This window comes from Chrysemys picta, chromosome 13, assembly GCF_011386835.1.
Source record: "Chrysemys picta bellii isolate R12L10 chromosome 13, ASM1138683v2, whole genome shotgun sequence".
In the NCBI taxonomy this organism is placed as follows: Eukaryota; Metazoa; Chordata; order Testudines; family Emydidae; genus Chrysemys; species Chrysemys picta.
Window position 1 is genome coordinate 12885517 of NC_088803.1, and position 14517 is coordinate 12900033.

The following is a 14517-nucleotide window of genomic DNA, read 5'->3' on the forward strand; positions in this document are numbered from 1 at the left end:
CATGTTATTTAAAATTAGGCCAGAGGGAGCACTGGCAAAATGCATTTGACAGCCAAAAAACCCCAACCCAACCTAAAACCTAAAATGCTGCACTGGGCAGCCAGAGCAGGAAAAGGGGAAGCCTAAATGGATTTTTCTGTAGAGCTGGTTGGAATTATTGAAGTATTAAAATTTTGATGAAATTTCAACAAACCAAGGTGAACATTTTATGAAATGTTTCTTACGTTAAGATTTTTTATTTTTTTTATTTTGACATCTCAAATTTTGAAGATGTAAAATCAGGATACTACTTTGACTAAAGATTCTCATTTGATTTTTCAATGATCTTTATATCTGGTCAAAAGGTTCTGACTATCAAAATTTGACGAAAGTTTTATTTATTTATTTACTTGTTTCATTAAAAAAAAAAAAGGTTCTCTTCCCATTTTCCCAACAGGTTTAAAACAGGTCAAAGTTTTTCAAATGGCAAAATTCCAATTAAAAATGTGAGGGTCATCGGGAGTAATTCAACAAAATGTTTATGAATTTCCCTCATTCGCCCTGTTTTAACTAACTATATCTTTCATTCTCTGATTTCTCTGGTTGTGTGAAAAGATGCTCTTTTCTATTGTTTTTCTAAAGGCTCCCTTCACCTCTTTGTTCCTCAGAGTGTATATTATGGGGTTCAACATTGGGGTCACAACTGTGTACATGAGGGAAATCATTTGATCACTCTCTGGGGTGGAGATAGACTTGGGCCTCAGGTAGGTGAAAAGGGCCGTTCCATAGAACAAAGTCACCACCATGAGGTGGGAGGAGCAGGTGGAGAAGGCTTTACGCCTTCCCTCTGCCGATGGCAGCTTGAGGATGGTGGAGATAATGTAGATGTAGGACAGGATTATCAGCAGGAAAGGGCTCATGATGAACAGCACCGACACAGCCAAGACCACAATTTCGTTTTTGGATGTGTCTGTGCATGCCATCTTCAGCACCGGTGGGATGTCACAGAAGAAGTGGTGGATGCGGTTGGAGCCACAGAAGGGCAGGCTGAAGATCCACGTGGTCTGAGCTACTTCCACCGAGATGCCGATGGTCCATGAAGCAGCTGCGAGCTGTGCACACGCCCGAAAACTCATGATGGTTCTGTAGTGCAATGGTTTGCATATGGCTATGTAGCGGTCGTACGCCATGGCTGCTAGGAGGCAGCATTCTGTGAGGCCCAGGATGGTGAAGACATACATCTGGGCAGCGCAGCCCGCAATGGAGATGGTCTTTTGCTCCACCAGAAGGTGAGCCAGCAGCTGAGGGACCACACTGGTGGTGTAGCAGATTTCCAAGAAGGACAGGTTCAGCAGGAAGAAATACATGGGGGTGTGGAGTGATGGGTTTAGCTTTATAAGGAGGATAATGAGCAGGTTCCCCACCAGGGTGACCAGGTAGGTGATCAGAAACACCAGAAACAGAAGGATTTGGAGTCTGGTAAGGTACGAAAACCCCACCAGGATGAACACATCAGAAATGGTCTGGTTCTCATCAGGCTTTCTCTCAGAATATGTCATCTGCTGGGGTGGCAAAGAGAGAGACACTGGAGCTGAATCTGAAGAATACCATATATGTGGATTTGAATCATACAATTCATACTGGTTTCCTATGTGTTGGGATGCTTCAGACAAAAACCTGCTGCAGTTCTATATGTAACTGGGCCCAATCATCATCGAGTGTAAACTGTTGTAGCTGCATTGATATCCATCAAGCTATGACAATGTAGATCAGCTGGAGATATAACTGTGACACTGTTTCCCATATTTTTCATAGTAATAGTATGATATGATTGTGTCATAACCTAAATACATTAGGATTATGTGGGGTATCATTGGAATGGTTATGAGTTACTGCATATGATTAGCTTATTTGCATTCATGTATCATTGTTGTATCTAAAGTCAGCAATACTTACTATACATCTGTACTACAAAAGTGTTTGCACCTCGGGAATGCCCACTAGATAGAATGCAATCAGTCTGGCCGACTAGCTGGGAACAAGTCTATGGACCATTAGGAAGAACAATAGGTCTTTGAAGATGCTAATCTCTCACCTTCCTGGGAAGTATCAGGGAGTAGCCATGTTAGTCTGTATCTACAAAAACAACAAGGAGTCTGGTGCATCCGAAGAAGTGAGGTTTTTACTCACGAAAGCTTATGCCCAAATAAATCTGTTAGTCTTTAAGGTGCCACCAGACTCCCTCCTGGGAAGCTTTCCAGGGATGCTACAAACTGCCTCTGACTTATGGGTGCTTTGACACTACCGGGTCATGTGTTCAAGTCATCTGGTACTGGTTTCCATGATAAACCACCAGTATTTTTCCACTGAGGGGGATGGGAATCACACTGAAAGACAAAGGATTCCTGCCATATGTAAATCTTATTTAAGGGAGGGGAGTGAGATAATCGGGGTTCATTCTTCACTGAATCCCCACCCAGGATGACTGCTGGAAACATCTAAGGAACAAAGATAAAGGGGGGGGGGATAAGGACTGAGGCCAGGCTGATACGGTGTCTGACCTGTGAAAGAAATACCTGGAGTTTTAAACTGCAAGCAAGAGCAGCTGCTTTCAAGAACCTCTGCAATCTGCCTAAATCAACATTTAGGGTGAGAAATTACTACTTGTAACCAGTTTCTTTAGTATATTAAGCTTATGTTGTGTTTTTGATTTATTTGTTGGCTAATCATAGAATTATAGAAGATTAGGATTGGAAGAGACCTCAGGAGGTCATCTAGTACAACCCCCTGCTCAAAGCAGGACCAACACCAATTAAATCATCACAGCCAGGGCTTTGTCAAGTTGAGCCTTAAAAACTTCTAAGGATGGAGATTCCACCACCTCCCTAGGTAACCCATTCCAGTGCTTCACCACCCTCCTAGTGAAATAGTGTTTCCTAATATGCAACCTAGACCTCCCCCACTGCAACATGAGACCATTGCTCCTTGTTCTGTCATCTGCCATCACTGAGAACAGGCAAGCTCCATCCTCTTTGGAACCTCCTTCAGGTAGTTGACTGTTCCTGATCACCTTTCTCTCCTCCAAGTGCTTCAAAATGGATTCCTTTAGGAGCTGCTCCATGATTTTTCCAGGGACTGAGGTGAGACTGATAAGTCTGTAATTCTCTGGATTCTCCTTCTTCCCTTTTTTTAACGATGGGCACTATATTTGGCTTTTTTCAATCGTCCCGGACCTCCCCCCAATCTCCATGAATTTTCAAAGATAATGGCCAATTGCTCTGCAATCACATCAGCCAATTCCCTCAGCACCCTCGGATGCATTAGATCTGGACTCATGGACTTGTGCATGTCCAGCTTTTTCTAAATAGTCCTTAATAATCTGCTTTGATCTGTTTGCTATCCCTCATAATCACTTAAAATCTTTTGTAGTTAATAAAATTGATTATGATTTCTCTAAAAACAGTTTGTGGAATTCATAACTGGGGGGCAAAAAGCTGTGCATATCTTCCTCTGCATCGAGGGAGGGGGTGAATTTCAATGAGCTTATGCTGTACAGTTCTCTGTGTTTTCTCTCAATTTTGGGTTTACACTTGGGGGGGGGGGTGCACTTGAGTGCTGGGCAATTCCCTAGCTGAACCCTTCCCATGCAGTTCTGATTTCAGTGTCTGTTTCGTTCCACAGCTGGGTGGGGCCCTACCTGCGTGTGTGCTGGAGGAGGCTTGAGGTGGCCTGGCTCAGCAGAACATTGTAAGGGAGCCCCGACTGGTGGAACAGGTGGGCTGAGTGTTACCCCAGTATATCAGGTGGCACCCCTGGATGGGGGGGAGGCAACCCATCACAATGACCACTTTGACACCAGTGGAAATACAACTGATTTACAACAGATGGGGATCTGATAAATTTACGCTAAAGGCGCTACGTCAGTTTATACCAGCAATGGAGGTATACCAGCAGTTTCCAATATCAGAGGTTCTGTTCTTCCTCTTCAAACACATTTCTTTTCTGTCTACATGAAAATTCAAAAATGGATCAATGTTTCTTTCTTTCTTTCTTTCTTTCTTTCTTTCTTTCTTTCTTTCTTTCTTTCTTTCTTTCTTTCTTTCTACAGCCACGTTTATCAAATAAGATTTCTCAAATGAGACCAAATTCTGATCTCATTCGGAACTTAATCACAGGAATTCTTATACAAATTCTTATTCCAACTGCAGTTACAATTCACATAAGTGAGGACTACTCACATGAGTAAACTGGTGCTGCTGAGCCCAACATGATTGAAGCCCTTTGAAGAATGAGAAGCATGATAAATGCTGAAAACAATGGGGGATTTTGGCTTTTTGTGTAATATTAAATGTTATTCTTCCCTAAATATTAGAGAACAATTTAAATCATTCCTGACTTTATCATCACTGCATTTGAAATGCATTGGTTTCTCTCAACATACAAAAGAAGAGCTAGGGCCAGTTCCTTTGCTGGTGTAAATTTTAACAGCTCCATGGGTATAAAAAGAGCTATACTTATTTACACCAGTGTCTAATCACCTTGCTATAAAGAATTTTACAAGAAAGAAGATCCTACAATGTATGAAAAGACAATTTCCACAGATGTTTTACTTCTAGGTTATTTGTTGACAAGGAACTTCCTAATAAAAGGCATGACAGTGAAATGACAGAGTTGAAATAAAAATGAGCAATAACAAATATTGTATTGGGCATACGCTTAGCATGTTCAATATGTGGCACTAAAAGCAATGCATCAAATAATAGTGAGCTACAAAGGGGGAAACTGGGAATGATCGAGGGAATGATAGGGGTGAAGAGACTGGGTTTACATAGCGAGTCAGTATACCTGATACCTGAAACTCTGCCATAACTACAGAACCATTCTCCTGGAAATTGAACACACTCAAACACTCACACCCATTCAATGAAATAGAGAAAATTAAATCCAACAACCAAAGCACACTGTAGTGTACACTATGCAGAGTACACAATTTAAAATAAAAGAGAATATTTTTCTCTAAATAGGGAGCCTTGGAGAAGAGGTTGAAATTCTTCTGCTTCTCTTAAGATCTAATTTGGGGAACCTCTATTGATGTTTGTGAGTACTTCCCTCAGCACAACCATTGCAGTATATGCAGATCTGGCTGGAAAATGGAATTTCCATCTCATGGGAAATTCCAATATTCCAATATTTATTTTCACCCTGAATCTATACGAAAAGTTGAAATAGTGAAAACCTTAATTTCAATTCAGAAGAGTCCACATGAAATCGAATGGAAAATTGAAAAATTGCCAGCAACATCAATGTTTTCTCATGGAAAACATCAATATTGATATAACCATATTTTTCAGAAGGGATTTGGATTTATTTCTTTATTTGTTTGCTGACATTTTGAGCGGCTCTAAATAAATGTAGAAATTTACTCACCATTAGGAATAAGGTCTGTATAGATGCTTGTCGCTGGCAGTTGAGTGATATTTTCTGAACTCTTCAAGGCATCTGGACACTCCATTAGTATACCTGAGAACATGAAAGCAATTAAAGAAGCATACATTATGAGAAGGAAGGTTTGAGAAAAATTCAGCTAAAAGCGACCACCATTTAACTAGTTGTATTCAGAATGATAGAGTCAGACATGAATAGATAGATAGATAGATAGATAGATAGATAGATAGATAGATAGATAGATAGATAGATAGACACAGCCCCTGTGCTCAGACACACGTTAAGATTCTCTGCCCATATATGGAAAATTCAAATGAAGAAACCAATGACATGATCTTGCTCCCATTGCAGACTGGGGCACAACACCCATGGACTTCAGTGGGAGATGGTTGGGGCCTTAAGTCATTCATTTATAACCTACCTTGTTTAAGAAGAATAGTTCTATCTCCTAGCTAAAAGCGCAATATGTGTTGAAGGAAAGAGGTGTTTTTATTTCATTCACTGGCTTCTGGGACCTACTCCCTGAAGGAAATTTCTTATAATATTCCTCAGAGGAAGAACAATGCTGCATCAAACTGCAACAAAACAAAATACACTAGGGCAATCATTTCAGAGGGGGTGGTAACATCATCATCATCATCATCATGTATTTTCTAGATGAAAATTGTAATGGGATTTACTAAGTGGGGTAAATTTTGTGATACTATTTTGTCTGGAAAGAGGAATGATTTGTCCAAGGCAACACAACACAAAGAGTCAGGGGCAGAGTCAGTAACAACACCCAAGGCTTATGACTCCAGTTACCGGATGTTCAGACTGTGTGCCTCATTCCTGTCTCAGACCCATGATTAGAACCCAGGAGATCTGATTCCCATCCCCACTTCTCTAAACATTACACTCCACTCCCCTCCCAGAGCTGGGAACAGAACCCGGGCGTCCTCACTCTCAGACTCTACTGCTCTTACCAAAGGGTCCAATTCCCTCCTTGAGGACCAGATACAAAGTCCATAGAAGTCAGTGGGACTATTCCCTTTGATACAGATGTTTGCAGTGGAACCAGAATAAACTCTATGTGGAAGCTGAGAGGTGCTAGGGGTTAGTGCACTTCAGGGAGTGGGGTGATGGGCTCATCTGGGAGCACTCTCATTTCTTCGACAGTTCTGACCCCATAACTCCAGCATGGCCATAGAGGGCTGAGGCTTTCCTACTGCGAGTGGGGTGGGGTGCTCAGTTTGGGGCAATCTTCCCCCTTAGTCAGTGTTGCTAGCAATACCCCAGTGTAGAACTAGGGGGTGCTAAAATACAGGGATGGGCCTGGAGGGCTCTGTAGGATGTTCTTAGGTTGATGGATCCCAATGTCCCAGCTCAGCAGTAGGGGGCGCTGTACTGCAGGGAAGAGGGTGGATGACTCGTTAAGGGACATTCTCCTCTGTGGGTCAGTACTAAACCCAGTGCTCCAGCGCAGCTCCAAGCAATGACATGTTGCAAAGAGCTGGGTGGGGTCTCACTTGGGGGGCACTCTTGTCACTTGGTCCATGCTGACCCCTTGTGCTTCAGCAGGGCACCACGTGGCCCTGTGCCGCAAAGAGCAGGGTGAGGGGCTCACCTGTGGACCTGCTCCCATCAGAATTGCTGCTTATCACAGTGCTCCAGCATGGCGCTCGGGCGCCCTGTGCTGCAGAGGGTGGGTAGGGTGGATGAGCAGGTGGCGCTCTCCCCTTAAAGTTCGTGCTGATCTACAGCAACTCATCACAGTGGAACGGGACACTGTTTCTGGTGGATGTTATATCTTTTGGTTGAGCTACAAATGAAAGATCTTTCTCGAACATCCGTGGTCATTGACAAGTCAGTGAGGCTATTTACAAGAAGAAGGGGCAGCAGTGGCACGTACACACACGCACTGAACATGGCTCATTCCCTCCAGCAGGGGATGACAGTCACACAGACAGACAGACAGGCACATACACACACACACACACACACACACACACACACACACACACACACTGAGCAGGGCTCATTCCCTTGTGGTTACCTATCTGCTGTTTGCAACACTTGTGATTATGACAAAACAATAAACAGAACCTTGAGATGTTTTGTGACTTAAGGTCATTGATAGTTTACTTCCTTATGCCAACTCATTGAGCAACTTCTCCTGTTCAAAATAGAAAGCCTTCTACTTACCCTAACTGCTTAAGCTATTTTGCATGCAGTGCTGTTGTAGCCATCTGGATCCCAGGATACTAGAGACACAAAGCGGGTGAGGTAATATATTTTGCTGGACTAACTTCTGTCTCTCTCACCAACAATAAAAGATATTACTTCACCCATCTTGTCTTTCTAAGTAATTTTTATAAGTTTAAACCTATAGGTCTCTTGTGTTTCTGCTATCATTTCCTCAACAACTATCATTATTTAATGGTTATATAGTCATTACATGGGCTACAAATCTCTCTCTCTCTATCACATACACACACACACACACACACACACAGAGTTTCTATTTTGCATAAGGTGTTCTTCCCTTCCTGCCTTAATCATCTGTTGAACAGTGTTGCATGAAGTTATACTTTCTGCATCCCAGACATGCCTCAATTTCAGTGGTCCAGCACAGAGAACACCAAGTACATTTCTCTTTTACGTTCATTTGATGCCTGGCTAAAGTGCTCTGTGGGCCTGTGTGATGACACCCAACACAATGTGAGACAGAGGAGGTCAGATGATATAATCTAGAGATCCCTTTTGTCCTTAAACTCTGTGACTCTCTGACAATATGAAATACACCAGTGATATGTGACAGTAAGTGTTTGGGATTAAGCAAGCGCAGATATGGTAGAAGTGAATCTTAAAGACAAACAAAAGGAATCTCTCACCGCCAAACAGCCCCAGAAGAGTAGGAGCGATTATCTTGTATTTTTTTCAAAGACACAATCTACAACACCAACTCTGTAGGGAAATGATGTTAGGAGACAGTTACAGGCCATTGCATCATTCTTGTTGCTATACATGAAATGCCCATTCAGGGGCCTAGGCGGAAAAGGTTCTGCTCCTACAGGTGATTTATTTGTGTCCTTATTCTCCAGACCCTGATCAAACCCTTGGTTCTAATTTACAGCAACATTTGTGACCTACATCTCCCATTGAAGTCAATGAAACCTCAGCCCCTGTGCAAATCAAGCCCACTCTGAGCTGTGATGAATGGAAAATGATCAAGGACCATGGCAGGTCCAGGCACATCCCCTGCCCTGGCGACATTCACAGGTATAGGGCAAAAAGTCCAGCAAAACACACAGGGAAATTTTACATTAACTGTAGCAAATAGTTACACTGTAGGAGTAATGAATTCCCTTGGTAATTCCCTTGGTAATAATTAATTTTCCTCGCTGATCTGAGGTTTTTTCAATGATCTTTAAAACTGGTCAAAAGGTTCTGACTATCAAAATTTGACTAAAATTTATTTATTTATTAATTTCATTTAAAAAAGTTTCTCTTCCCATGTTGCCACCATGTTTAGAAGATGTCAAAGTTTTGCACATGGTAAAATTCTAATTGAAATTGTGAGGGTCATTGCGAGAAATTAAACAAAACATTTATGAATTTCCCTTATTCCCCCCATTTTGATTGACTCTACTTTTCATTCTCTAATTTCTCTGGTTGTGTGAAGACATGCTCTTCTCTAATGTTTTTCTAAAGGCTCCCTTCACCTCTTTGTTCCTCAGAGTGTATATTATGGGGTTCAAGACTGGGGCCACAATTGTGTTCATGAGGGAAATAATTAGATCACTATCTGGGGTGGAGCTAGATTTTGGCCTGAGGTAGGTGATAAGAGCTGTTCCATAGAACAAAGTCACCACCATGAGGTGGGAGGAGCAGGTGGAGAAGGCTTTACGCCTTCCCTCCGCTGACTGGAGTTTAAGGATGGAGGAAATAATGCAGATGTAGGACAGGATTATCAACAAAAAAGGGCTCATGATGAACAGCACCGACACAGTGAAAACCATAATCTCATTTTTGGATGTGTCCGTGCATGCCATCTTCACCACTGGTGGGATGTCGCAGAAGAAGTGGTGGATGCGGTTGGAGCCACAAAAGGGCAAGCGGAAGATCCACGTGGTCTGAGCTACTTCCACTGAGATGCCGATGGTCCATGAAGCACCTGCGAGCTGTGCGCACACCCGGCCACTCATGATGGTTCTGTAGTGCAAGGGGTTGCATATGGCTATGTAGCGATCGTACGCCATGGCTGCTAGGAGGCAGCATTCTGTGAGGCCCAGGATAGTGAAGACGTACATCTGGGCAGCGCAGCCCACAATGGTGATGGTCTTTTCCTCCACCAGGAGGTGAACCAGCAGCTGAGGGACCACACTACTGGTGTAGCAGATTTCCAAGAATGACAGGTTCACCAGGAAGAAATACATGGGGGTGTGGAGAGAGGGGTTTAACTTTATAAGGAAGATAACAAGCAGGTTCCCTATCAGGGTGACCAGGTAGATGACCAGAAGCAACAGAAACAGAACGATTTGCAGCTCGTTAAGGTACGAAAACCCCACCAGGATGAACACATCAGAGATGGTCTGGTTCTCTCCAGGGTCACTCACAGAATAGGTCATCTGTAGGGGCAACATAGAAAGAGAGTGAATCTGAGGAATACCAAACATGTGGATGTGAATCAAACAATTCATACTAGTTTCCTTTCGGTTGTGACACTTGAGAATAAAACCTGCTGCGATTCTGTATATAAATATGTAACTGGGCCCAATCATCATCAGGCGTAAACTGGTGTAGCCACATTGATGTCATTCAAGCTGTGCCAATATAAATCAGCTGGAGATCCGACCAGTTTGACACCAGTGGAACTACAGCTGATTTACAACAGACGGGGGTCTGATGAATTGACTCTAAATGAGCTACATCACTTTATACCAGCAATGGAGGTATACCAGTTTCCAGAATCAGGGGTTCTATTCTTCCTCCTCTCCTCTTCAAACTCATCCTTCCTCTTCCTCTTCCTCTTCCTCAATCCTTCCTCTTCAAACACTTTTTTTTTCTGTCTACATGAAAATTCAGCAAGGGTTCAATGTTTTTTTTTCTTTCCCCTCTGAGAGTGTTATGCTACAGCCACATTTATCAAACACGATTTCTCAAATGAGGGCAAATTCTGATATCATTCAGCTCTTAATCACAAGAATTGTTATATGAATGCAAGTATTCCCACTGCAGTTACAACTCACAAAAGTGAGGACTACTCACATGAATAAACTTAGGCAGCTGAGCCCAATATGTTTGAAGCCCTTTGAAGAATGAGAAGCTCGATAAATGTTGAAAACAATGGGAGATGTTGGCGTTTTGTATACTATTAAATGTTATTCTTCCCTAAATATTAGAGAACAATTGAAATCATTCCTGCCTTTATCATCGCAGCATCCCAAATGCATTGGTATCTCTCAGTATACAAAAGAAGACCTAGGGCTGGTGTAAATCTTCCCAGCTCAATGGGTATAAGAAGAGCTATACTGATTTACACCAGTGGAGGATCATTGTCCAATCACTTTGCTATAAAGAACTTTACAAGAAGGAACATCCTACAATGTAAGAAGGGACGTTTTCCGCAGATGTTTTACTTCAAGGTTACTTGATGGCAAGGAACTTCCTAATAACAGGCATGACAATGAAATAATAGAGTTGGAATTAAAATGAGTAACAACAAATATTGTATTTTGCATACCCTTTGCACCTTCAATATGTAGCTCTCAAAGCAACACATCAAATAACAGTGAGCTATTAAGGGGGAAACTGGAATGATAGGGTGAATAGACTGGACTAACACAGCTAGTCAGCATTCTGAGAAATAGAACTGAGGTGTCCTGATACCTGAAACTGCGCCATAACCACAGGACCATTCTCCTGGTAATTCGAGAGAGAGAGAGAGAGAGAGAGAGATTCAAAGGAAATCAGATAGAGAAAATTAAATTAAACAACAAAAGCAAACTTTGATGGCACACTATGCAAAGTGCACTACCTAGAACAATTTAAAACAAAAGGGAATGATGTTCTCTAAATACTGAGATCTGGGGGAGAGGTTGAAATTCTTCTGCCTCTCTTAAGATCTAATTTGGGGAACCTCTATTGATGTTTGTGAGTACTTTCCTCAGCACAGCCATTGCAGTACATGCAGAGCTGGCTGGAAAATGGAATTTCCATCTCATGGGAAATTCCAATATTCCAATATTTGTTTTCACCCTGAATTGATATGAAAAGTTGAAATAGTGAAAACCTTAATTTTGATTCAGAAGAGTCCACATGAAATCGAATGGAAAATTGAAAACTGCCATCAACATCAATGTTTTCTCATGGAAAACATCAATATTGATTAAACCATTCTTTTCAGAAGGGATTTGGATTTATTTCTTTATTTGTTGGCTGACATTTGGAGCGGCTCTAAATAAATGTAGAAATTTACTCACCATTAGGAATAAGGTCTGTATAGATGCTTGTCGCTGGTAGTTGAGTGATATTTTCTGAACTCTTCAAGGCATCTGGACACTCCATTAATATACAGGAGAACATGAAAACAATTAAAGAAGCGTACATTATGAGGAGGAAGGTTTGAGAAAAATTCAGCTAAAAGAGACTCTTGGGCAGCAGATCATGTGCAGATCATGTGCCGTGGTTGGTTGCTGGGAGCGGATTCTCTTATTAGAATAGATCAAACTGAGTCCTCCCAGCCGACTGTATTCAGATCCAAATACAAGAACCACTTCAAGAAACAACAAACTAGGACAGATTACAAAGGATGAATATAGGCAAACAACACAGGAATGCAGGGGCAAGGCAAAGGCACAAAATGAGCTCAAACTAGCTACGGGAATAAAGGGAAACAAGAAGACTTTTTATCAATAAATTAGAAACAAGAGGAAGACCAAAGACAGGGTAGGCCCATTGCTCAGTGAAGAGGGAGAAACAGTAACAGGAAACTTGGAAATGGCAGAGATGCTTAATGACTTCTTTGTTTCGGTCTTCACCGAGAAGTCTGAAGGAATGCCTAACCTAGTGAATGCTAATGGGAAAGGGGTAGGTTTAGCAGATAAAATAAAAAAAGAACAAGTTAAAAATCACTTAGAAAAGTTAGATGCCTGCAAGTCACCAGGGCCTGATGAAATGCATCCTAGAATAGTCAAGGAGCTAATAGAGGAGGTATCTGAGCCTCTAGCTATTATCTTTGGAAAATCATGGGAGATGGGAGAGATTCCAGAAGACTGGAAAAGGGCAAATATAGTGCCCATCTATAAAAAGGGAAATAAAAACAACCCAGGAAACTACAGACCAGTTAGTTTAACTTCTTTGCCAGGGAAGATAATGGAGCAAGTAATTAAGGAAATCATCTGCAAACACTTGGAAGGTGGTAAGGTGATAGGGAATAGCCAGCATGGATTTGTAAAGAACAAATTGTGTCAAACCAATCTGATAGCTTTCTTTGATAGGATAACGAGCCTTGTGGATAAGAGAGAAGCTGGTGATGTGGTATACCTAGACCTTAATAAGGCATCTGATACGGTCTCGCATGATATTCTTATTGATAAACTAGGCAAATACAATTTAGATGGGGCTACTATAAGGTGGGTGCATAACTGGCTGGAAAACCGTACTCAGAGAGTTGTTATTAATGGTTCCCAATCCTGCTGGAAAGGCATAACAAGTGGGGTTCCGCAGGGGTCTGTTTTGGGATCGGCTCTGTTCAATATCTTCATTAACGACTTAGATATTGGCATAGAAAGTTCGCTTATTAAGTTTGCAGATGATACCAAACTGGGAGGGATTGCAACTGCTTTGGAGGACAGGGTCATAATTCAAAATGATCTGGACAAATTGGAGAAATGGTCTGAGGTAAACAGGATGAAGTTTAACAAAGACAAATGCAAAATGCTCCACTTAGGAAGGAACAATCAGTTTCACACATACAGAATGGGAAGAGACTGTCTAGGAAGGAGTACGGCAGAAAGGGATCTAGGGGTTATAGTTGACCACAAGCTAAATAGGAGTCAACAGTTTGATGTTGTTGGAAAAAAAGCAAACATGATTCTGGGATGTATTAACAGATGTGTTGTGAGCAAGACACGAGAAGTCATTCTTCCACTCTACTCTGCGCTGGTTAGGCTTCAACTGGAGTATTGTGTCCAGTTCTGGGCACCGCATTTCAATAAAGATGTGGAGAAATTGGAGAGGGTCCAGAGAAGAGCAACAAAAATGATTAAAGTTCTAGAGAATATGACCTATGAAGGAAGGCTGAAAGAATTGGGTTTGTTTAGTTTGGAAAAGAGAAGATTGAGAGGGGACATGATAGCAGTTTTCAGGTATCTAAAAGGGTGTCATAAGGAGGAGGGAGAACACTTGTTCACCTTAGCCTCTAAGGATAGAACAAGAAGCAATGGGCTTAAACTGCAGCAAGGGAGGTTTAGGTTGGACATTAGGAAAAAGTTCCTAACTGTCAGGGTGGTTAAACACTGGAATAAACTGCCTAGGGAGGTTGTGGAATCTCCATCTCTGGAGATATTTAAGAATAGGTTAGATAAATGTCTATCAGGGATGGTCTAGACAGTATTTGGTCCTGCCATGAGGGCAGGGGACTGGACTCGATGACCTCTCGAGGTCCCTTCCAGTCCTAGAATCTATGAAACTATGAATTTCCACTCAGACTCAGTGGATGATGATGACAGTTGAAAAACAGAGGGGAGTAAGGACGAGAGGAGGGAGAATCAAGAAACACCAACAATAACAACATAAATAATAAATATAATTATGGCATGATGATGAGCATATTTGGTGCTTATTTATAACTTTGGTGGGCCCTATGGAATTATGGGACCAGAATTTCACCTAGTGTAAATTAGCACTGAAGTCACGCTCACGATCTGACCCATGATTATCAAACTAGTTGAATTCAGAATGATAGATTCAGAGACAAATAGATCAATTGATATACTAACAGGTAGACTGCCAGATGGATTTGACTAGATTAGATAGATAGATAGATAGATAGATAGATAGATAGATAGATAGATAGATAGATAGATAATGAACACAGACACAACCCAT

At 41.7% G+C, this 14517-nt stretch overlaps 2 protein-coding genes across 2 annotated transcripts; both read right to left on the reverse strand.

Annotated features, from left to right (window-relative positions):
* Positions 1-545: 545 nt before the first annotated feature.
* On the reverse strand, positions 546-1538 carry LOC101953308 (olfactory receptor 10A4-like). The gene has a single exon (XM_008177206.3). It carries the CDS (start codon positions 1536-1538, stop codon positions 546-548), a length of 993 nt encoding a protein of 330 aa, XP_008175428.3.
* Positions 1539-9065: 7527 nt separating this feature from the next.
* Positions 9066-10034, reverse strand: LOC101953597 (olfactory receptor 10A4-like). The gene has a single exon (XM_005313546.1). It carries the CDS (start codon positions 10032-10034, stop codon positions 9066-9068), a length of 969 nt encoding a protein of 322 aa, XP_005313603.1.
* Between the last annotated feature and the right edge of the window lie 4483 nt (positions 10035-14517).